Source organism: Oratosquilla oratoria, chromosome 12 (assembly GCF_046742065.1).
Source record: "Oratosquilla oratoria isolate Oo_2021 chromosome 12, ASM4674206v1, whole genome shotgun sequence".
Classification (NCBI taxonomy): Eukaryota; Metazoa; Arthropoda; class Malacostraca; order Stomatopoda; family Squillidae; genus Oratosquilla; species Oratosquilla oratoria.
This window is the reverse complement of record NC_134788.1, coordinates 44230115-44256525: the sequence shown is the minus strand read 5'-3', so window position 1 is coordinate 44256525 and position 26411 is coordinate 44230115. Positions and strand designations below refer to the sequence as shown.

The 26411-nt window shown below is 38.4% G+C and overlaps 1 protein-coding gene across 1 annotated transcript; it reads right to left on the bottom strand.

Annotated features, from left to right (window-relative positions):
• Window positions 1–26056, bottom strand: LOC143031586 (uncharacterized). The gene is made up of 2 exons (XM_076195628.1): window positions 25973–26056; window positions 1–3061 (listed from the first exon to the last, which is right to left on the bottom strand). The coding sequence occupies exon 2, from the start codon at window positions 2805–2807 to the stop codon at window positions 2010–2012; it is 798 nt and encodes a 265-aa protein (XP_076051743.1). The 5' UTR covers window positions 2808–3061; window positions 25973–26056; the 3' UTR covers window positions 1–2009.
• Between the last annotated feature and the right edge of the window lie 355 nt (window positions 26057–26411).

The window sequence follows — 26411 nt, the reverse complement described above, 5'->3', positions numbered from 1 at the left end:
GAAGGTCTTTTGTATGTCTCCCCTGGTCTTTTCGTAGAACCTCGATCGCGATCCACACGGAAGGATGGTCAGTCGTGGCCGATCATCTGTGTGAAGGCTTGATTCCACGCCTCATAATGGTTGTTCGTACGATGCCCGCCAGACAAGGTTACTTCGTGTACGTTCCAAAGTTCGGGTGGAAAAAGGGGTGGCGTTCGGCGCATACGAGGCGGCGGTAGCACATCACCTGGGCGTTCGGCAGGCATCTGGATACGACGATATCCTCCACACACGTAGGTCGCATCGAAATAATCTACCAGACAACTGAGTTGCTCCGGAATAACAGTTCTTAAAAACTCCATCCCCTCCGAAACTCTGTCACATGGCAGAAAAGCCAAGGCATCTAACATAGAACAAAATAATCTACTTTCTTCGTCTGTCTTGCACAGTGTCACAAGGCCTAATTCCTGTATCTTCCTCCAGGTGTTCTGCGTTAAGTGGAAAAAACAACCGTGGCACTGAACGTGATCACCGAGTACAGTCCGGATAGCATTCACAGTCGCGAGTTCGAAATCGGTTGTGATTGTCGTAGGATCAAGGTTGAATCCTAGTGTGGCACACTGTTCAACAATGGCTTGGAACACTTCTTCATATATGCTCTGAGTTTTGCCAGAAAGAAAGGCGTAGACACATGCTATCTTCGACTCGCCTAAAGGGCAACGAATTAAATAGAGTTGATGAAAGAGTTTCGGAGCAGTCCGGAATGTGCCATCCATAAACCATTGGGTGGAACGAGCAAGATAACGCAATCCCTCTTCAGTTGCAAAGACAATAACCCGTCTACTGCTATCAGCACCACTATCATAAAACATGAACTCCTGACCATCATAGTCCATGAATCGTCCAGTTTTAAATCTTGCAGACAAGCGGTATCTTTCGGAAGAGTGTGGCGCTTATGGTTGCGAATCGTGCATTTCACAGACTCTGAGTATCCAATCTCAGCACGCGCTGCGACAGGAAGATTAACAACAGTATCGGCAATAATCTGACTTGGCTTTCCTCTGGTGGCAGAAGTGTGCTCATTCATTTGAACTCTGGCCTTCGTGGCATCTACTTTAGCAGTATTAGAATTATGACTATGTTTTGTACCTTTGATTTCAATAGATATATCCAAGTCCGTGTACAGTGTTGCACTGGATTTCATAGCTTTTCTCCTTGAACACTCCCATCGTATAGACGTTTTGTTCACGCTCTTCTTTGTGTACATATAACCATCGTAACAAAGTTTCTGTCCACCTTTGTTGTTTTTTATCATTTCCATGTTGAAATATGTATATATATATATATATATATCCGCACAGATGAGTACACACTAATTATATGAATGATACTGTGATGAATGTGGGACTTATATACCCACACCATTAGGGAAGCCTACTTCACACCTTTAATGCAATTAAACACCTCAGCCTCACGGAATTTGAAACCAACTCACCGGGCCCTTTGAACTAGGTTTTACTTAAAACAAGTATTACTGTTATTAATAATAAGTATTATTATTTATAAATTGGGGGCTTTTTTTCCGGTGGGGCTTCTTTCTGCCCAGGGATCTTCCTATGTGGGCCGTTTTTCCGGGATTCGTGGATCATCATGTGACATTTGAGGTGACCCTTTTATGAAAAAGTGGAATCACATAGGTCACACGGAAATAGCTTCTCTCATGTGTGAGTCATCATGTGACGTTTGAGATGACCCTTTTGTGAGAAAGCAGAATCACACAAGTCACACTGGAAAGGCCTCTCTCCTGTGTGGGTCCTCATGTGATTTTTGAGATGACCCTTTTGTAAGAAAGTAGAATCACACAAGTCACACTGAAATGGCTTCTCTCCTGTGTGGGTCCTCATGTGACATTTCAGATTACCCTTGTGTGAGAAAGCAGAATCGCAAATGTCACACTGGAATGGCTTCTCTCCTGTGTGGGACATCATGTGATGTTTAAGCTCACTCTTTTGTAAGAAAGCAGAATCACACTAGTCACACTGGATAGGTTTCTCCTCTGTGTGGGTCATCATGTGACGTTTGAGACTACCCTTTCGCGAGAAAGCAGAATCACACAAGTTACACTGGAATGGCTTCTTTCCTGTGTGGGTCATCATGTGACGTTTCAGAACACCCTTGTGTGAGAAAGCAGAATCACACAAGTCACACTGGAAAGGCTTCTCTCCTGTGTGGGTCATTATGTGATGTTTGAGATTACCCTGATGTGAGAAAGCTGAATCACACAAGCTACACTGGAATGGCTTCTCTCCTGTGTGGGTCATCATGTGTTCTTTGAGATTACCCTTTTGCGAGAAAGCAGAATCACACAAGTTGCACTGGAATGGCTTCTCTCCTGTGTGGGTCATCATGTGAAGTTTGAGACTACCCTTTTGTGAGAAAGCAGAATCACACAATTCACATTGGAAAGGCTTCTCTCCTGTGTGGGTCATTATGTGACGTTTCAGAACACCCTTTTGTGAGAAAGCTGAATCACACAAGTTACACTGGAATGGCTTCTCTCCTGTGTGGGTCATCATGTGATCTTTGAGATTACCCTTTTGCGAGAAAGTAGAATCACACAAGTTGCACTGGAATGGCTTCTCTCCTGTGTGGGTCATCATGTGAAGTTTGATACCACCCTTTCGTGAGAAAGCAGAATCACACAAGTCACACTGGAAAAGCTTCTCTCCTGTGTGGGTCATTATGTGACGTTTCAGATCACCCTTATTTGAGAAAACAGAATCACACAAGTCACACTGGAAAGGTTTCTCTCCTGTGTGGGTCATCATGTGAAGTTTGAGATCACCCTTTTGTGAGAAAGCAGAATCACACAAGTCACACTGGAAAGGCTTCTCTACTATGTCATCATGTGATATATGTGGTAATATTTTGGTGAGAAAACTGCATGAAATAGGTCGCACTAGAAATGATTCTTCTCATGAGATAGCTGAGGTATAGATGCCACATCGGGTTTTCTTTGTTGTATGGCAAATACACGGAATCTATGGATAACTTTCCCACAGAAATGTTGATGGTTACCTTTCTGGAAAAATTGTAATCATAAGGTTGACATTAACTTTTTGAGATTTGTAATAGCAGGATTGTAGGTTTTTTGTACCCAAACCATTTCATACATGCCATCCCCTATCATAAGAATATTTTACTAAAAAGCACACAGTAAAATCGATTATTAAAATCACTCATGAAAATGGGATGTGTTCACATGACATCCACACCAATTACATTGTCCTAGCCCTCGAATAGGTGCCCACCTACCCGGGCACACAACTCGCCAACAACCACCACCACTGTTAACATTGGTCATGGTTTGCTTAGTGTAAACAAACACACAGTTGCCACTGTCCAATCCGTGTAGCAGTTGCAACTGCTGATAATATTACAAACCATCAGACCCTTTCCTCCTACATAGGGGGTGTCTGCAGAGCCTTTCGCCTAGTGGGTTGAAACTCCATACTTCTCTCCTGTTCCTACATAGGTTAGACTCAACCCAGTACTAAAACAAACTTTTGAGATTACCTTATCGAGTAACAGATTCACCGTTGCAACGGTCACTACAAATGAGTTGCAATTAAATTTGTGACAAATTTACGTCCATTGTTTATTTTACTCATAAATCAGAATGACAACACAATTTTCTTCAGATTCAATTACGGTGTTCACGAAGTTGTAACTTTATGCCTATAGTAATTGTATGTTTGGCATTAGAGAATGTAAACACTGAACACGTTTAATACGTCGCCTTCTTTCTATCTACAAATTTGGCAGCGGCGATCAGAACCAATGAAGAACTAGGCCAATTAAAGCAACCTTTAACGTAGAGGCACACTACTTGCTTTCCTGTAAAAATCTTGCGTACGTCATGTGGGGAGTGTTTTGCAGATGACTTTTTGGGCTAACAGCAAACAAAAATGAAGACAAAGCATCCCGCCAAGCTTTTACCTATGTTAACAAAGTGGGATGTTTAATACCCACGCTTCGGTTCTAGGACCGTCTTCAGGGGCGTAATGAGATACAGTGGACAAAAAGCTTAAAATATTGGCCGAAGTTGGAACTGGGAGAGGTATTCCGTGATACCGAAGCTGTCCGCGTCCCCTCCTCCTCCAGTCGCTACGGGAACCGGATAACTGGTCACAGCCTTACATACCCAATTTTACATAATGGATCATATACATTTTCTATTTGCGAAGAATACAATAAGATCAAATGCAACTTATACCACAAGTGAAAAAAGTGGACTACACACTTGCACGAAAAAGGAAATAAATTAAATCATGTTCATACACACTATGACCTTTGTTCACCCTGTACTCTCTCACTTTATGTTGAGTCTGTCATTGTTCCTAGTGCCCAGGTATATTGGATTTAAGTCTATGCACCTATTTACGCTAACTCCTTTTGTCGTCCACGCTTCTACAAATATTCTCCTTTTCTTTGAGTTGTCTCTGTGTACCACTCTGGCTCCTTCCCAGTCAATGTTGTGCTGTAGCTCGTTCATGTATTTATAAAGTACTGAGGCTGCATATTTCCGCTTAATTGCCTGTTTATACTCTTTAATTCTAGTGGCGAGTTTCTTCTGTCTTTCTCCTATGTAATCTGCATCACAATCCAAACAGCCTATGCGGTACACTACACCCGACTACTGAGTGGGTGCTTCCATGTCCTTGACCCTGGTGAGGTTGTGATGCAGTGTTGCGTGGTTTATTTGCTACCTGTATGCTCTTCTCCCGGAGTATCCTGGCCGTTACTTCTGATGCACCTTTAATGTACGGAATTGTGACCGTGTCCTTTGTGAGGGGATTGTGTCCCGGTCCGTCGTGTCCTCGTCCATTTCCGTACGGTCTGACTCGGATAACCGTTGGTTCGGAAAACGTCACGTAGGTGCCTTCTTTATCACACCTTCTCAAACTCAGTCACTAACTTCCTTCACCCCTCCTCTAATCCTCCAAATTTCTTCATTTTCTTTAGCCTTCTCCAATCCCCGGCCCATTACCCTTGCATTTACCTCTTGCACCAACCCATCCATTTACACTGAACAGCCACGGCAACATAACACATCCCTGGCGAATTCCCACCTATACATCAAACCACTCGCTCTCTCCATTTCAAATTCAAAGGATTAAAAAAGGAGAAGCATGCCGACAGGAGACCTTTTGGTCCATAACTTGGTTGGATGCGAAAAAACTATAATGATGATAGATAAATTAATACAAAAACTAATAATGATAAGAATAAATAGATAAATAGGTAAAGTTAAATGGTAAACAATGAGGTAAATAGTAAATAATAAATGGACAGATAATAATAAACAAATTGAGATATAATAACAGTGTGAAAATGTTGTCACTTTTAATGTTGTCGATTCCCTTTAAAAAACTTAGACATGTATCAAGTCACCTGAGTCTACATTTTTTTTTTTTTTTTTTGGGGGGGGGGATAGATTCATATGTTTTAATTGATTTTCGTATCTTTTATTTTTGATATTTGGAATCAAGTTTTGTGGCTCGCCGTTGTACTTTTTCCAATCTGTTGGTGACCATAAGGGAACAGCATATTCCAACTGTGGTTGAAGTCATAAGACCACGCAATCAGTCCTAGAAACTTATTTGCTTTCTCAGAGGCTGAAATACATTGTTTAGATGATTTGCGATCATTACTGATAATTAACCCAAGATTCTTTTCACTATCCACTTTTGTTAACGAATTTCTACATAACTTGTAATTGTACTTACTGTTATTTCTACCTATGTGCGTAACCTTGCATTTACTTGTGTTCAATTTCATCAGCCAATTTACAGACCATTAGTTTAAGTGATCGTTTGCCATTCCATGCAGTTTTGTATCATCAGCAAATTTGAAGACAATAGATTTCAGTCCACTTATATATACTATGAAGAGAAGTGGCCAAAGAACGGAACCCTGAGGAACTCCACTTTGTAAGAACATCTTTGCCTCCGTGAGTTTGGTGGATTCCATCAAAAACACACAAGTCGTGATGCCTAGAAATGAGAAACCAAGTATCAAGAAAGTGGTATCCCAGTTACATGAACAACTGTGATATCCTCTCATTGATCCTTGTGGCTTTAACACAGGTTATACTACTCTTGCAAAAAAAAAAAAAAAAAAAAAATCTTGACTGCTATTAACAGCTTTCCTCCTTTCCCATATGTCTGTGAAACCTCCCACAATGCCTTTCCATCTACCCTGTCAAAACCCTTTTCCAAATATTCGAAGGCCCAAAAACATCTTAACCCTTTGCTAAAGCTTTCTCACATATCTGCCTTACCACAAAAATCTGACTTTGCACATCATGTAAATGCTCTCTCAATGAGCAGACACTGAGTCATCGACTTGAACCCAAGTTGCTGGTCCCTTCTGAGATTTTGATTCCTAATAACCAAAGAATAATTTTACCACAGATGCTCCCCAAGTGAATTTGTACTTAATCGCACATTTCTTTATTAGTTAACTTTACCTATTCACTATTTATATTACTATTATTTGTATTTATTTGTTTATTTATAGTTATATATTTTTGCATCCGACCTTGTTATGGACCAAAAGGTCTCCTATTGGCATGCTCCTCCTTTGTAATCTTTTGTAAATAGAATTGGTTACCCTCATAAACATGTAATGTATGCACATCATATCCACACCATTTACAGTGTCCCAGCCCTGTATCACTATTGGAAAAGGATCTGTTTTCCTCATCCAAACAAAAAATTTCTTACTTTAGTTAGACTAATTCAAAATGAGAAAGTTCAATATTACCTTCTTGATATTTAGATGTAATTTATTGAAAAGGTGTGGACTTTTCGAGAGACTGGTTTTAACTCAGCCGAGTGTGTACTTACTCTCTTTCGCCTTATTGAATTTATCCAACTGTTATTCTAAATTGTGATGTAATCCTCTTTTGTTTTTAAAGAGAGGTTTCTCTTTACAGTTGGAAGTAAATGTTCCTCCAAAATTGATTTACAGTAAACTTATATTATTTACTTTTAGTTGACACAAATTCTCAGCATCTTAATTTCACAGAATCAAAGAATTTTTTAAACGAAGCCGGCAACTAGCAGTAAGCAATATCTATATATAACTCGATCATTGTTTCCTTTTTCACCGACCAGAATTTTTGGTATTTATTCCAAATATTTAAATTTTTCAATAGAATACAAACTATCAGTAGCAATTGATCATTAGAATTATTAATTATTCAGATTTTATCTAATAATTCAAATATACATAATTTATTACTTTAATGAAATTAAACTTCCAGAGTTCAATAAATGAGTTCAATATGACGTCACCTTTTATGTAATTTCTAATATACTCCTGACAAGAGATTGCATTTGTAACAAATGCAATGCAATGCAACCTTAATTGTGTCCAAATCAATATAAATACAAATATAATAAATCAATAAGATTTTAATGCCTCTAATCAAACTTTGATAAAACATTTTATTCTCACCCTTAGATTAAGGGTGCAGTATTTAAACCACCACCTAAACACATGTATCCTCACCCCTGAACCAGGGCGTAGCATTTTACCCAACACCTAATACCCAATTTATAATTTATAAATAATCAAGTTTATCTTTCATAAGTTCACGCTGCTTTAACGCAGCCTTTCTTTTTGGTTTGAGATCTCTATTATTTGCAGATGGAGCTTGAGGATTTGTTTGATTTGAGTATTTCCAGTATCTACCTCTGAAGGTTGTGCTGGGTTTTGACTTCCAAGTGTGATATTTAATTCCGTGGGATACAAATTCTTTATTGTATGGAAGGCAATTTCTCCATCATTTTGTTTCACTTTAACAATCCTAACCTTACTGTCATACATACATACATATACCAAGGCTTTTTTCCCCTTACCAGGGGGGTAGCCAAAAAGGACAAGGCACAAAAACATTCCCACCCATTTCATCCCCGAAAACACACCACACCCCTCCACCCTCCCTCCCATCTTAGCACCTCCTAGATGATGGGTCATCCCTGCACCCTATCCACTGCCCTGGGTCAGAAGCAGTGTCGCAGGACACAGCACATCCACAGCAAGGCCGCTTCATTAAATCGGCGACCCCCCCTCTCTGTCCTCCCCATATAAAGGAGAGGACGGGGAGGAATCCCTTCGGGTTGCGTCAAAAATTTTTGCTCACACACACACACTACCTCACCCCCATTCCCCCGTCCAATCCACCTCATGCATCACAACATTTTCCATATACAACCATTCTCCATTCACCCCTGTCTTCTGTCCTCTCCCGTCCTTCCTCAACCGACATTCCCCTCTTCCCCAAAGACCCCTTCACCCCATCCATCCATGTCATCCTAGGACGTCGCCTCATGTTCAATCACTCAACATATGCCTTCCATACCTCGTTTACTAGTCTTTCTTCACTCATTCTTTCCATGTGTCCAAACCATCCTAATACTCTCTCATCCACCCTATCTCCCAACTCCCTTTCCACCCCTGTTCTCCTCCTCACTTCCTCATTTCTCACTCTATCTAGCCTAGTAACCCCCCTCATACTACTCAGACAGCTACACTCAAACACAGTCACGTTCCGTCTCTCTTCCTCTCTCATGTTCCATGTTTCTGCTCCATACAGTGCTGTTGGCACAATCACTCCTTCATACAGTTTCCTCTTAGCATCCATTCCCAGATTCCTATTCCTCATTGAAGCAGCCCGAAGGGATTTCTCCCCGTCCTCTCCTTTTTTGCAAGGGGGGACGGAGAGGGGGGGTCGCCGACTTAATGAAGCGGCCTTGCTATGGATGTGCTGTGTCTTGCGGCACTGCTTCTGACCCAGGGCAGTGGGCAAGGTGCAGGGATGACCTGTCATCCAGGAGGTGCTCATATAAGAGGGAGGGTGGGAGGGTGTGGAGTGTATTCAGGGATGAAATGGGTGGGAATGATTTTGTGCCTTTCCCTTTTTGGCTACCTCCCTTGTAAGGGGGAAAAAGCCTTTGTATATGTATGTATATGTATGAATCTTATATTGGAATAGGCATTCAAAATAGTGGAGATGCACTTTAAAGCAAGAATCACTCCAAGTAGCTTCAAGACTTGGATACTATGTTCTTTTTCCTTGTTAGCAGGAGCCACTTTTGCTTTAGCAAATAAGAGGGAACTACTTTCCTTACTGGTACCATAAGCAACAAACCCAAAGCAATTTTGTGAGCTGTCACTAAAAATATTAAGTCCATACTCTTCATTCTCATTTAATGCCTGCCTATTAAAGGAGACCTGATTAGCTTTCTCAAAGTCTGGTTTGATATTATCCCACTCATTTATTATGTCCTCAGGCAATTTTTCATCCCATCCTAATTTGTGTTGCCACACCTTCCTCATCAATAACTTTCCTTTGATACTAATGGGTAAGACTAACCCCAGTGGATCGAATAAACTTGAAGTCTCGGATAACAATTGTCTTTTAGTACTGACAGAGTGAAATTCAACAGGCGCAAGCTGCATCTCATCTATATTAGGATTAAATCTGTAACCTAGAATTTTCTCTGTCTCATTCGAGTGTTCAACCAATTTGCCATCCCTTTCTATCAGCTGTCTCAGTTCAAGTGAATTTGAATTCCAAGATCTTAAAATAAAACCACCAAGAGCCATTCTTTCATAGCAAAGCCGATGAAGGTCATTTCCTTAAAATTATTACCTGTGAATATTAAATTATCAACATAGAATTGACTGGAAAGAAGGTTAGTGCATTTGTCTAGAGGAAATTTACTGGCATGTTTCTTCATTACATAATGTAGAATGAAGGGTGATGATATAAATCCAAATGCTAGAGTTCTATATCTATAAGCAGTCAGTTTATCCCTTTCCTAAAGGAAACAAAAACGGTTCTTGTCAAACTCTTGGCTGAGCCTAATTGACAGGAAGGCCTGGTTGATGTCACTCAGCAAGATTATATCATTAGTTCTAAAGCAAAATAACAGTTTAAGCAAGGTCTCCATTGGATCAACTCCAGTATATGCAGCCTCATTCAAAGAAGGTAGATTCTTATCAGTTTTTAGTGAACAATTGAAAACTGGTCTAATCTTAGTTGAGACCTGCTCTTCCATCTTAATGACTGGCCTATGTGGAATCCAAGTGTGATTATTCACCTTTTCAACAGAAAAGTCTATTTCAATCTGCTCTATGATTCCATCCTGAAGCTGCTTATCAAAGACCTCTTCATACTTTTCATAAAGATTTGACTTTTTAAGATTTTTTGAGACTCTCCCTAAAACTTTTCTGGCAACCTGAAAATTAGAAGGGACCAGTTCTATTTTTTCCAAATGCCAAGGAAGCTTAACCTGGTAATGGCCATCTTTAAACTGAATAGCTTCATTAAATCTAGCAATTTGTTCTTGATCCTCTCAACTACAAATTTCATTCATACTAATTCCAATAGATTCCAAGCTAAAGAGATATTCTATCCCATTTTCAATATCTGAATCACTTAGAATGTTTTCTCGAGGATTGAAATAAGATTTAATTGGATTAAGTATCATATTAACTGAGGTGTCATGAACTTTAGAAGACTTCTGACATTGATCATTTTGAACTTCATTACTTGCCAGGTTTTTTTTACTAATTTGAGAAGCCTGTTTCCTAGTCAAGAAATGATTGACGTTACCAATAGGAATTACTTTATTTCCAATTACCATGCAGCTCCCTTGCAAGCACGGGGCAAATGAACATTCTGGAAGGAATTGAAGCAAGTCTACACCTATCAATGCATCCACCTCTATTAATTCATTATCCTGATTTAATCCAAAGGCTTCATCAGCCAATTCAAAACCTTGATCTTTTATATTTTTTAGGGCTTCATTCATACCCGGTACAACAAAACTTATGCTGAATGAATGGCATTTGAATTATCTTATTCATTTTAACACCTATTAAGGTTTGCTTTAAGCTCTTAACTTCAGCTCCAATGAATGTTTTTATATTGAAGTCTATCATATTCAATGAGTCTAAATCCATACACAGCTCTTTAGCAACTCTTGCTGACTCCCTGTATCAATTAGACATCTGATCTTCTTACTCAGTTTACCACGAATAAATTCCAAAGTTACAGTAGGGGAAATGTAGTAATTTTCAGATTTTTGTTGAGATGTTAAACAAAGATGATTACTACTAGTATTAGGCCCTTTAAATTCAGGACAAAGGGGTGCTATAGGCCCATGAGAACTACAGTGTTTACAACCATATTTTAATTTATTTTGCTTGCCAAAGCATTCATCTTCTTTATGACCAGATCCAGCTTAACGTGCACAGAGACCTAACTCCTGTACTCTCTCTGTCTTGTCCTTAAGAGTTGAATATTTTTCACACTGTCCCAAAGAGTGTCCTGATGCACAGCACAATTTACAAATAAGGTTTTTAGAGGGAACAACCTTATTTTGACTGGTGTTAAAATTTTGAAGAGAACTTTTATTTTCATTGGGTGCATTTTTTTACCTTTCTTTGGCCTTATTGATTTTATCAGATTTAGGCAAAGTAGTTTTACAAGGTCTTAATTAGAGTCTTAATAATGTCATTATATGACTCAAAGATTTCAGTCAAGGTAGGATAGTTGGTATTATATTTATGAACCAGTTCCCTATTGAATGCTGAAGGCAACTTATTAAAGATAATATGACTCAATAGTAAATTTCCAGGAGAATCTTTCACTGTAAAATCATAACCATAATTAGACTTTAATTAAAAAATATGCTCTTATTTCAGTGATGAATGACTTTAATGTAAAAAACTCCTTGTCATATCCTTGAGGCCCTGTTATGCTTAGAATCCTTCTGAAAGTTTCATCCACTATAAAGGGTACATCCAGAAATTCATCCTTCAATAATTTTAGTACAGTATCATAATTTTCATTTATGATAGACAAATGGCTAATGATTTTCAAAGCATAACCCCTAAGATAACTATGTAAATAACTAAGCTTCACTGCCTAGGACATACTCTTCTTATTACCTATGACATTATTAAACTGATTGAGGAAAGAAAAGGCAAATTTATCCTTTTCTGTTCCATCAAAAATGCCGCATGATAAGGGAGGCAGTTTAGTATCAAAATGGTCTAGCCTATTGAGTGTTTCAACAGCTCTATCAGCATCTATAGAACTTGCAGTGATTATTGGATTTATTCCCTGCCATTTTAAAATCCTGAAATTTTGATAGAATTTCATCTATTTCCATATGATAGCCTATTTGCTTATCTACTTCACTAGTAAATGTGTCAAATTTCTTAACATCTACTTCATTTTCCTTTAAAAGATCTAAAATTTGTTCATTTTTAACTTAATTTCACTTATAACTTGATCAATAACATCTAATTGTTTACTACAAAAACGAATGTTTAATGTCTTTTTATTGAGTGAATCCTTTAATTTATTGAGAATCAGAGTAACTTTTCTTTTAAGTATATCCCTTTCTCGTTTCAATTTAGCCAATGCAGTCTCAAATCCAGCTTCATCAAGGTTATCATTATCCTCATTATCACTAGTCATGATTAGACTGTATTTATACAAAGTACAAAAAAATATTCTGGTTGTACTAGCCTATAAATAAATTAAAACAATTCGATTTCACTAAAAATAGGCCATAATTCAAATAAACAAACTTCAACCTGGACACAAGGTTTCAACTAAGAACAAATAGGCCCTAGTATATACTAGGCGAACTTGACCAACTCATTTAATTGAACTCCTGTAGCTATTATATAAAACAACTTAATTTACTCACGAATATGTTAAGCCTTTTAATAATAATCAGCTAAGTAAATCAACAATTACTTTTTTACTATAAACAAATAGGCCCACTTTCAGGCTCGAATACTGAATCAATTCACGGAGGTAAACTATTAGCTATGGCGAATTAGATAGATTATGCCGAATCTTGATGTTAATAAACCTCTCTTTAAATCACATAGCAAAATACTGCTTAACATGCCTAACCTTGAGGAGGTGCCCATTTATGTATCCATGCTACTCGCCAACAACCACCACTTGACTGCTGTTAATGTTGATAACTGATTACTTAGTTGGTCATATCAATACACACTCATATGAACTTCATATAGTGGACTCTGCCAACAAATGGTAAACTGGTGTTTGCTACTACCCTTTTCTATTCTTTCACTACAATGTAAACAAACTCATAGTTGCCAGATCAACTCCGACATGAGCCACTGTCCAATCTGTGTACCAGTTATAACTGCTGGCAATATTACAAACCAATACCGAATGCCTGGACTCACTTGAGGAAACATATTACATAAAAACATAGTCAAAAGTACATTCTATACAGAACTGTCGGAGACACTAGAGCTCATGGAGGAGTCATATAACTCAAATTATCTAACACAAAAGTTCTCACAACTCATTTAGATCATCAGGTGGAAATTATTGCCCTCCATCAAATGCCCATATATAAATCAATTATAAACTATCATCCGTCACACAAAATAATCTTGTAAATTTCACAATAACAACAAATTCAACAGAACAAGAGAAGACATCACAACTCAGCAAGGACATATTGACAGCCTTTTTATAGAAATTGAACCAACAAAGAAATTCCATCACTAGAGCTAATCAAAAGAAATTTATCAATCTGAATGGAGGCCATATCATCCATGTCCTTTAAATGGTTACATTAATTTAACCAAGATTCTCACCCCTGACCAAGAGGAACTACTTAATTTAGGGTTCAACTGCCTTATGTCTAAGCTAAAAAAAGAAAAAGTTCCAAACAAAGAACAGAATGTGAAGTTCTTATTGATGACGTAAAGAAATTAAGTAAAACAGGTGAAGTGTATAAATTTACTATAACAATTGGAAGGACTTCTGTACTAGGGTTCCTCTGGGTAAAATATTTAATAGACTTAATCAAATATTTATTAATACAGGATCTGCAGTAAATGTTATAATCAGTAAAGTGCTTAAAAAGGATGAAACCAGAAGTGAAACTCTTGGAACCAATCCATTACTCATTGCTAGGAGTAACAGGAAGTCAGTTAAAAGCATTAGGTAAGACTGACCTGGATGTTATTTTGAATAAAAATGAGCACTTGCACATTCTGAGGATAGTTGTAGAAGAATCTGTCTTCCTAGGAGATTTAGTGATAGGATTTGAAACAATGAGAAAAGAGGGCATTTGTCATATGTCTGGCTGAGTTAGGGATCTTAGCAAAATCACAGTTAATCCCATTTTTAAATCAACTAGATTTAGAGCCAGTATTTGAGATAAGAGAACCTATTGAGATTGATGGGGAAAGATAACAATGCTAGATTGGATAGTAGCGGGTCAGAGTGGTCTATTCAAGAACAGAGAACACATGAGTAACAAGACACACATAGTGGACACAACTCAGATGTTCAAGAAATCCCAGAAATTAATCAGAATTCATCAACTCCAAATGAAGCTTTGCTAATTGTGGAAGGTGGCATAATAAAGTTGACATTATTGCACTCCAGAGCAATTAACAGAGTACAAGTGCAGTTGAAAGGCGTCACTGTAGTCTTCAAAACTTTAACCATCCCAGAATCAATTAGGACAAAAGGTTTGAAATTGGACTTTCGGATTTATAAGACACACAAGAACAAGGCAGAAATATTAGTGATTAGTACTCTGAATTAAGACATGGTCTAAAGACAAGGTTCACAAATAGGATCTTTTCAAGTCTATCAAAAACCCATTAAGATAACAAGAGTCCTGAAGAGGTGGAATCACCACTTTCATCCATCTGTTCAATTCAGGAAGAAACAGATTTGGAGGAGAAATATAAGAGTCAACTAGGGCCTACTTGTCCTGAGTTAGAATCATGGTTAATCCCATTGCTAGTGAAGCACAATAAAGCAATTGCTTTGCCTGGGGACACCTTGGACAAAACAGCTGTTTTAAAACATCAGATCAAATTAAAACTGGTTTTCAACCTGTTTATATACCTGCCTACAGATTACCACATTCCAAACTAGCCATTGTAGATAACTTGATCACTGATTTGTTATCCCAGGATGTCATAGAACCCAGTCAAAGTGAATGGAACTTCCCATTGATTCTGATGACAAATTCAGATGGTACCATGTGTCCAGTTATTGACTATAGGGAATTGAATAAACAGATGATACCTGATTGACTACCATTACTGGTAATAGCAGATATATTTTGTAGTTTGGAAACTGAGAATCAGTATTTTAGCACTACAGATTTCAAATCAGCTTTCTGGCAGATAAAGATGCAAAGATTCTTAAGATTATACAGCATTTTCTACAACAAGGCATTATGCATTCAAGCAAATGCCATTTTAGTTATGTAACATTCCATAACTTATATGAAATTAACACAGTACTAGATGGGTTGTTAGGAAACACAGCCAGTGTATTTCTAGATGATATCTTAATAGTTTTCCAAACAGCAACTGAGCACTTTAAGATATTAAATTAGGTATTCTCAAGACTAGTTGAATCAGGGTTGAAAGTAAAACTTTGCAAGTGTCGTTTATTTGGAACATAAAATAAATAGACATGGATTTACTACAGTGAACTCAAAGGTAGAGACAGTAAAAAAAATCAGTTGAATCAGGTTTAAAGGAAAATTGGAAAAATTAAAGTTTTTACAAGACAGTGTCATTTATTTGAGACATAAGTTAAATAGACATGGACTCAGTACAGTGAACTCAAAGGTAGTACCAAACAATGTAGAGAAAGAAGTTTCATTAACCCCTTCCATATGGTGCCGCACACGTAGGCGTCATGGGGAGCGAGTGTATTCGCGAGGCTGCCATATCGGCGTCTTGATTATATTTATTGTAGTCGCCCCTGTGTTTTTACATTCTCTCAAATGTGCCCTGAATCCCATTCTCTGTGGTATTCAAAATTCGCGGGTGAAAGAGAGAACGATCGATATAAGCGGTGACTATATTTTATGATGCGAGTATTATTACGACACGTCGTACGGCTGGCATTGGCTGCTGCCACTGAGATCTAAGTCCATGACGCCTACGTGTGCGGCACCGTATGGAAGGGGTTAAAGACATTGACAGATTGGAAAAAGTACAAAGGAGAGTCACAAAACCGATTCTAAATATAAAGAATTAATCATACAAAAATTGACTAAAACACATGAATCTGTTTTCCTTAAAAAAGCATAGACTCACAGGTGACTTGATAAAGTGACAAAATTCTTACAGTGAATGAATCTGACAAGAAATAATGGTCTCAAACTGTCAGGAAATAGATTTAATTTGGAAGTGGGTAGAAACAACTTCACCAACCTTGTAGTTAATAAATGGAATAAACTTCCTGCAGAGGCAGTGCAATGTAGTTCAGTTTGAAGCTTTCAGATTCGTTAAGATAAACATTTAAGCAAGATGCTGTAATGACTCCCATTTATTTTATATCATTTGTTTATTTTTATTATTTGTCTGTTTATTTACAAATTATTTTCTTTATTTCCATTTATTGTGTACTATTTACTTATTTATTTTATTTATTATCATTTACATTATCATAATTTTTATTCTATCTTTTTTTTTATCATTTATGTATAATTTTCTATATCCGGCCTAGTTATGGACCAAAAGGTCTCCTGTCGGTATGCTCCACCTTTGTAATCCTTTGACAGGGTATTATAGGAAGTTTATCAAGGAATATGCAGACACATCTAATCTATTAAATTCTTTGTGAAGGAGAGATTCCAAGTTCATTTGGGGACCTGAACAACAACAAACTTTTGACAAGTTGAAAGTTAAATTTACTCGTTTTCCAGTTCTCATTTTTCCTAATTATGATAAAGAGCTCATTCTTTGCAAAATTGCAACATATAGCTTTCACATTGAGATTTTGTAACAATGCACTACAATAAGGGAAACATTAGCAGTGATATATTCACAAAAGAGTTTTAGAGATAAGATACTGGGATATCCAATCAGAGTGTGGACTGATCATACAGCTATTCAGAACTTATTCAAACATAAGAATCTTAGAGGCAGATTAGCCAAGTGGTTTACTACACTTCCATGTTATGAGGTTAAGTTTGAATACATTTCAGGTAGGGATAACATTGCAGCAGATGCACTACATAGGAATATTAGCCAACCAATGACAGGGTTGATCAATATTATCTGCAGTAACGAACTAGTACCATTAGATGAACTGATAATAAGGGTACAAAGAAAAAGACTTGGAAAACTGTAGCCCAGAACTTGATGAACCCTTGAGGTATTCCTCCAAAATAATCGAAGGGGCATAAGATAGAAGAATTTAATTTAAGCAATGAGTGGGAGTGAAGGATAGAGTAGAACTAGGAGTGGAGGAGGAATGGGGATGATTCAAGGAGGGAGTTACAAGGTATGCAAGGTTGGTGTGTGGAACAAGGAGGATGGGATGAAATAGAAGGAAGAGCAAGTGGTGGGATGAGGAAGCAAAGAAAGTTGCAGAAGCAAGCATTCATAGACTGTTTACAAAACAGGATGAGAGAATCATATGAGAGGTACAAAGAAAAGAGAAAAGAAGCAAAGCATAAGATAAAGGAAGCAAAGAGGGAGATGTGAAATGGGGAAAGAGTATAACAGAAATTTTTGAAATAAAAAGGTGTTTTGGAAAGAAATAAAGCAGAGAAGAAAAGGTAAAAGGTGAAGATGGAGAGATGATAATGGAAGAAACGGTGGTAAGAGGAAGATGGGCAAGAGTATTTTAGGAAGTTGCTAAATGTGAAGGAGGATAAGGAAGGAAAGGTAAATGCAGTGGGAAGCACTAAGAAAATGAGTGATGGTGGACTGGCTGGTGAGGTTTTTAATATTTGTTTAAAAGAAGGTAGAGTGTCTGGGGACTGGTAGAGTACCTGTATAGTTCCACTTTACGAGGGAAAAAGGAACAAGTGTGAATGTAGTAGTTTCAGAGGGATCAGTTTGTTCAGTGTAGTTAGGAATGGTTATGAGAAGGGTTTTGTTTGAGAGGAGTAGGAGAGGAACAGAGGGAATAATTGGTGAGGATCTTTGTGTGTTTAGGACATGTAGGGGTTGCGTGGATCAGATTTTTGTGGTAAGGCAGATATGTGAGAAAACTTTAGGAAAAGGTAAGGATGTTTTTTGGGATACTTATATATTTGGAAAAGGCTTATAACAGGGTAGACAGGAAGGCATTGTGGAAGGTATTGCAGATACATGGGATAGGAGGGAAGCTGTTGAGAGCAGTCAAGAGTTTTTACGAGAGTAGTAGAGCCTGTGTTAGAATCAAAAATGGTTTAAGGTAAAGGTGGGACTTTGCCAGGGGTGTTTTATGTTGCCTTGGCCGTTTAATTTATACATGGATGGGGTGGCGTGAGAGGTAAATGCAAAGGTAATTGGCCAGGGATTGGAGATGGTTAAAGAAAATGGAGAAATGTAGGAGATAAGCCAGTTGTTGTTTGCTGACAACAGTGCACTTGTGGCAGGATCAGAGGAGGGATTAAGTGAGTTAGTAATGGCGTTTGGGAAGGTGTGAAAAAGAAGGGAGTTGAAGATAAATGTGGGTAAATGTAAGGTGATGAGATGAACAAGGGAAGAATGTGGTAGCAAATTGGAAGTATTAAGGGTGAGAGATAGTTTTAGATACTTGGGTGCAAATGTGGCAGGAAAGGGCTAAGTGGAGGTGGAGGTAGAATGCAGATTGAGAAGAGCAAGTAAATGCCTTGGTGGATTAAAGTGTAATGAGAAACAGACATTTGGGAATGGATGCTAAAAGGAGATTGTATGAAGGACATTGGGAAAGAGAGGAAGAGAGATGAAAGAAGACAGGGATGAATGGAGAATGGTCCTGTATAGATGAAGCTGTGATGCATGGAAAGGAGTGGGTGGAGGATGGGGGGCTGAGGAAGTATGTGTGAATGATATTATGCAGCTCAAAGGGATTTCTCCCCATCTTCTCCTTTTCTGCATGAGGGGGCAGAGAGGGGGGGGGGGGTCACCAATAAAAAGGAAGCAGCGTTCCTGTGTCTTGCTGACCAAGGGCAGTGGGCGAGATGCAGGAATGACCCATCATCCATGAGGAGCTAAGATAAGAGGGAGGATGGGGTGAATTAAAGTGGAGTATGTGGAGATGGAATGGGTGGGAGTGGATTTTATACCTTTGTTTTTTGGCTACTTCCCTTGTCTTGGGAAATAGCCACTGGTATGTATTTTATGTTTATGTTACAGCCATACAAGAATTAAATGGTTGTATAACATGATAACAAGAATAAATCAAGTTCTTCTAGCCTTAGAATTGTGTGATTACAAATGAAGCTTCAAATCAGAGTATGACCTAAGTAATGTGAAGTCATCACAAAGTATGAAAAGTGGAACAACTGTCATTCCTTTATTTTTTCATCTTTTTACCATCATTCCTTTTTCTGGTTGGAAATAATCACTCCTCTCTATGGACCCTAATGAATTCCCTAGAAAGGAAGACAATAAAGTGGCCAGCCTCCACAGAAACATCAGAGTTGGGAGTAAAACAACTTTCAAAACTGGAATTCTTAGCAAGTACCAGTTTCAACATTCAATGGAATCCAATCAACCTGCAGCATCAAGAATCTTAATGTCATCAACTCTATTCTAAACATTATATGCACAGTTTTCTTTTCCTATGGGAAAAATAAAATAATGTGCAAAATATGTCATTGTTAGTGTTTTATACATGGATTACCTATATCTTGGGTCAGAAGGCACTGTGGGAGGGTGGGGGATGAGGGAGTATGTGTGAAGAAAGTGTCTTGCTTCTGACCCAGGGCAGTGGACAAGGTGCAGGGATGACCCGTCATTCAGGAGGTGCTAAGATAAGAGGGAGGGTGGAGGGGTGTGGAGTGTATTTAGGGATGAAATGGGTGGGAGTGTTTTTATGCCTTTCCCTTTTTGGCTACCTCCCTTGGAAGGGGGAAAAAGCCTTGGTATATGTATGTATGTATGTACCTATATCTTGTGGCATTCTGCCTAGATAGCAGTTGGAAGATGTGGTATACCAGGAAGGGATCAGAGTGGAACGAATTGATTAGAAATGTGTGTGGAGCAAGAGATGGTGGTTGGAAAGGAGCCCCTCCAAAATGTTAGGTTAGGTATTTATCAACCCCCAAGCATTTATTGACCCTTTGCATACTCGCATTGACTGCCATGGGTCGACATCAACCACTCTGGAAACCTCTGGTCTTGCCAGTGCCTGACAAGCATGTATCACATGACTGCTGTCATAGTTTTCCTCTAATGGCATTTAAACTTGAGTTCTTGGTGCCTAGGGAATCCATAAACTTCATCCCGTGACAGAAACACGGACCTTGTTATGAACAGAAGGATCTCCTGGCATATTTTTTGCTTTGACACTGCATAAAAAACATATTGTATTATCCAAAGTTATATTGCATTCAGGGATCTAAATCCTGACATTAGCAAAACACCCAACAGGCAATTTTTTCCCCAACAATTTTCCTGTTGATTTGACCAAATCGGGTGTTCCATTTCAATTAGAAATCACTAGTTTGTACTATACCCCTACCCCCATCTGAGGACTGCATTGGGAAATAAGTATTGTGATTTAGAGAAACATGCAAAGTCAATGATTAATGCGAGAAATGACAACATTGTTCAAATAAACGATAAATCAAGCACATTATTCTCTTATTCTGACCATATCTAACCTACTCAGTCTCTCTCTCCCTCATGGAAAATAGATTTTTCAATGGTATTTATTTAATTTGTTTCTTGTATTCGAAACGAGATAATTCTATACAAGATAATTTTCATTCTCTTTCATACATATATATTTTTTTACAATAAATGTATAGTAATGATTCTACATGATAATAAATTCAAATATTCACATAAGATGTTTGCCAGTCTGCAACCCTTTCCTATATCATCTGCTAGCCCATGTTTAAATACAATGAATTCATAGTAACGTCGGCAACGATTTTTAAAACACCAAAACTTGTTAGGTTACAAAGTTTAACCTCCCTGCAGACAGCCCCCTCTACAATTTTTGAAACACTGGGTTTCTTTCAACAGAATCTCGTTACTAACCTACAGCATTCTTTCAAAAGTACCCAACACCTACACAGCTACGACCATTGCCTGCAACTGGCCACAGACACACTTACACCAATTACAACAGATCTAACATGGAAGCCTTTAATGAAGAGACAGAACAACATTTTGAAACACTTAACAGTACACCAATCACAAACATAATCAATGCTGTGCACGCTTTTAATACAATCATACAAAACGCAGACAAGAGATACATCCCTAGAGGCAACAGAAAATCACACAACCCCAACTTCACACCAGAAATCCAAGGCCTCATCAGACAACGTGACACACTTAAACACGATACCCCCACACCTATCCCTCAAAACATAGCAGACCAAATACAAACACTAAACACTGTGATTGCCAATAAAATACATGAACAAAAAACACAATATTGGCAAAACTTTATCAATACACTTGATCACAAAACAAACACCAGCAAATTGTACAAAACACTCAACAGCATCACACTATCCAACACTAACACTACACGCTCTCACGCAGCAATAATCACAACAACAGATAATCTACCCTCAAACAGACAACAAGCAAACGCACTCATACGTCATTTTGCACAGACGAGCCATCTTACATCTCACCCTGACGACCGACGCACCATTCGACGTAAGAAAGACTTTCCCACAGACTCAGACTATACACCCTTCATAGACAGTCAGACAAAACTCATAATGCATAGTCTCAAGCACTCATCTGCCTGTGGCCCTGATAACATAAGCAACATCCCCCGAAAACACATTGGACCACAAGGTATACATGCACTCACAAACATTGCAAACTACAGGTATTCACACAACACAATACCCGACATCTGGAAGCATGGTAAAATAATCACCATTCCAAAACCGAACAAAGACCCAACAATCCCAACATCGCACCGCCCAATCACACTTCTCTGCACCCCCTCTAAAGTCATTGAACGCCTAATACTTAAACTTGTCACACCATATATTCCCCTTGCTGAATCACAACACGGTTTTAGGCCACTACACTCCACAAACACTCTTCTGACAAACCTCACACAAAGAATTTTAGATGGCATCAATTCAGATAGGCCCCACCACAGAACACTTCTTATAACATTGGACATTAGTAAAGCTTTTGATGCTATCCCCCGCCACAACCTAACAAATAAAATATATAACACAGACATGCACAATAACACCAAAAGATGGCTGGCCAATTATCTGGCAGGCAGGAATGCTCATGTGTCATATAATGGCCAATCATCGCACATCAGAAACATTAAGAACGGAGTACCACAGGGCTCAGTTCTATCCCCCACATTATTTAATCTATACATGCATGACTTACCCACGCCAGACACCCCAGAAATACAAATCTCTTCCTACGCAGACGACATAACAATCACATGCACACATCGTAACACAGACAAAGCTGCAGAAATAATCCAGCCTTACCTTGACACACTCAACACATGGTTCATCACAAACAGACTCAAAATAGCTCCAACCAAATCTACAGCAACACTTCTCACCAACTGGACAAAAGAACACAAATACATACCTCATCTCTACATCAACAACACTCTAATACCACACACAAACACACCGAAAATTCTTGGTGTAACATACGATACATCCATGTCTTTCAAACAACACCTCACAAACATAAAAAACAAATGCACACCTAGACTTAACGCACTTAAGTCAATCACTGGAACAACATTTGGACAAAACAAAGAAACTAATATAACAATATACAAACAATGCATACGCTCAGTGATGAATTATGCGAGTCCTGCATGGGCTCCTAATCTCAGTGAGACACACCACAACACCCTTCAAATCATACAAAACAAAGCCCTAAAAACAATTACAGGCTGCACAAATACATCACCTACAGACCATTTACACCATGAAACAAAAGTCCTCAAAGTCAAGGACCACCTCGACATGAGAGGAACACAAACACTTGCCGCAGCCACCACAAACACCTCACACCCGCTACACTACATAGCAGAACACCCACACACACCAAGAAACATTAAAACTACACCCAAAGACCTTTATTACACACAGATACTCTCTTCTCTTCCTCCACAACCACCAAATACCAGCCTCCGGAAACATATTCATAATCATATCACTCACCGCTCCATTAACACACTGAAAGACAACACACTGCTGCATGCCAGACCCCCTGATATCCACCCTTCTGAATCCTCTCTCCCACGTAAGGACAGAGTCCACTTGGCCAGACTGCGATGCGGTCACCACCCAGCACTTCTAAGCTACCAGAAGAGGCTGGACGACCGTGTTGTGAACAGCTGCCCAGGATGTAACACTTCACCCCATACCATACAACACATAATGGAAGACTGCATTATACACAATCATGCACGCAAACAACACAACATACACTCTATAAAGGATTTGTGGGAAAACCCAGTTTCGGCTGTGGCCTTCCTTGGGGAGACGGGACTGCTCGGACAGACAGTCTAGGGAACGACAACAACAACAACAACAACAACAACAACTTCCAGGCATCAATCTAATCATGTAGGCTCTGTCTGGCAAATGCCTACAATAATCTTTTCTTTACCTGTGTGGCTTCCTTCTTTGCTTACCATTTTCGTGACACTTCAGCGTCTCACAAATGTCTAAACTATTTCAAATATTCTTGCAAATGTACAAAGGCACTTTTAGATTTTTTTTTACATGGTTTATCCCAACTTAGCGAATATATTTGTCACAACAGAGCTAAGAATGCTTAAATCATAAGCTCTATCAAGGGGTAGGCTAACTAATCTGTTTTTGTTTCATAATCTACAAATCCACCTCCTTATGATCTGACCATTCACAAGCTGTGGTTTACTAGCAGTCGTTATGTGCAGGAAGTAGTGGTGAGATGATAGCGGGACTGTCTTTTTTTTTTTCTTTTATCAAGGACTGGGCATGTGTCTTGCTCACAGGCATACTAAAGCCAATGAAGAACATCGGTTATGATGTGAAGATATGTGGGGTTTGATTGCTAATATAGGACTTCTTAGATATTGTTCCTAGCATATATCAATACATTTAAAACGGATGATTGAAGAACTGGGCAACAATCTGTTACGTAGAGATGTTTATGCACCTTAACTTAAACAGGAAAAACAAAGACGGCGACGTGATATCATACAATATCAAAACGGGTCAAGATTATCATTTACTAGGTACCCCGGAATCCACGAGCGGTGCCACTGTCGACCATGTAATGTTTACGTCGCCATTTGTTGCAGGCCACTAGCTTCTGTTTAGTTTAATTTGAATGCTTCCCGCGTTCAGCGGATGCGCAAGATATTAAAATTACCTTGTTGTTTTGCAAGTGTATGCCCAATCCTTTAAATAGAAAATTTCTTCAGTGATTTGAACGGAAATTTGGTTATCAAACTCGGCAACATAGTTTTCTGAGTAAAAATATTAAGGTAAGGTATCACTAAATATTATTTAAATGCACATAAACGTGTTTATCAACCTATTTTCTCCCGGATATGAGAAGCTTAAGAGCATGGATCACTTGATGATTGAGCTTAGGGTCGTCACATATAGGCATGTCACCTATGAATCTGATGCATCCAGTTCGTGTTTGATTTTGTTTACACATCATCATTGACGACCAAAACCACACAATGACGGTTTTTGCTCGAATGCATAATCTATATATAAAAAATAGCATATGGTTGCATTATTTGACCTATTTTCTTTAAAATATGTGATTTCCATGTAAAATGATTGAAGAGAAGTTATGTTTTTATCCTCTGCAAAATTACCAACCGGCAACCAACGCCGACTAAACCCAAACAATGATGGCTTTTGCTCAAATGTATAATTTTGAATAAAAATTAGCATATGGTTCCATTATCTGACTTCCATGTAAAATCATCAAACAACACAGATAAGTTACGTTTTTAACCTCTGCAAAATTACCAAACGCCAACTGCCGACCAACGTCGACCAAAACCATGCAATGACGATCTTTACCCAAATGCATTATTTATATATAAAAGATAGCATATGGTTGCATTATTTGACCTATTTTATTTAAAATGTTTGATTTAAATGTATGATCATCCAAGAGAAGATACGTTTTTGTTAATTGAGCAAAAGCCGTCATTGTTTGGGTTTGGTCGGCATTGGTTGCCGGTTGGTAATTTTGCAGAGGATAAAAACGTAACTTATCTTTGATCATTTTACATGGAAATCACCCATTTTAAAGAAAATAGGTCAAATAATGCAACCATATGCTATTTTTTATATATAAATTATGCATTTGAGCAAAAACCATCATTGTGTGGTTTTGGTCGACGTTGGTCGGCGTTTAGTGAGACCCACCATTGACAGCTTCATGGTTGCCATGAAAAGGCAAATATGGTATGATGGAGATGTCTCACATTGTTTTCGACATGCTCATGTGATTTGTTGATCCATAAAACCCAAGTGTTCCGAATTTTAATCAAATTGGACCAGTGGTTTAGACTTGATGTGTATTTCTTTACCGAAATCTTTACAAATTACCACCCTTAATTCTAACACTTTGTTATGGTAAAGTCTAGCCAAAAATCAAAATGCGGGATAAAAAAAAATAAAAAAAATCGTATCTCCCTTATTTTTCAAGCTATTTCAAAAATCTAAAAAAGCATTTTGTTTCTAATAAAGTTGTCTTTCATATGCAACAATAATTCAAGGGTTATTATTTTTTTGAAAATTTTGTGGGGGTACCTACATTTACCAGGGCAGGTCTCATAGTAATGGAACGAAATTGTACAAAACCAGGTTTTGGGTGGGGAGAATTTACACATGGAGTAATGACTGTTGCAGAAGACGTCTAAAAAAAATTAACGCATAATATCAAATAACAAACACACAGATTCTACCTTCTATGTAGGGATTGCGGCGCTGAACTCAGAATCGGCCATATTTGTTATTGTTATTAATCTACGCTTCCAACGAATAGCTACATTAGCAACGAATGGCTACTTTTACCCAACTAACGTCTTCCTTAGGTTCCTCATGTCTTTCTCCTAAACATTGGGTTCTTGGGATGGGCGAGTATTACATCCAGTAACGGCCGTTACCCCAATAACTAGTAATTGGTACAACATTTTAACATACATAAGCGCGAGCGTATGTTTTACTCACGCGTTCCCACATATATTTTTTTCGCTACATTGGAGCGTTGTTCTGAGAGTAGCGTTGCCTCATCTCCAATCTATACGCTACTTGCTATATTGGAGCGCTGTTGTTGTTGTTGTTGTCGTTCCCTAGACTGTCTGTCCGAGCAGTCCCGTCTCCCCAAGGAATGCCATAGCCGAA

Bases quoted from the DNA above. Each gene is read 5' to 3' on its own strand.
- LOC143031586 (XM_076195628.1), bottom strand. From the start codon at position 2,807: ATGATGACCCACACAGGAGAGAAACCTTTCCAGTGTGACTTGTGTGAT.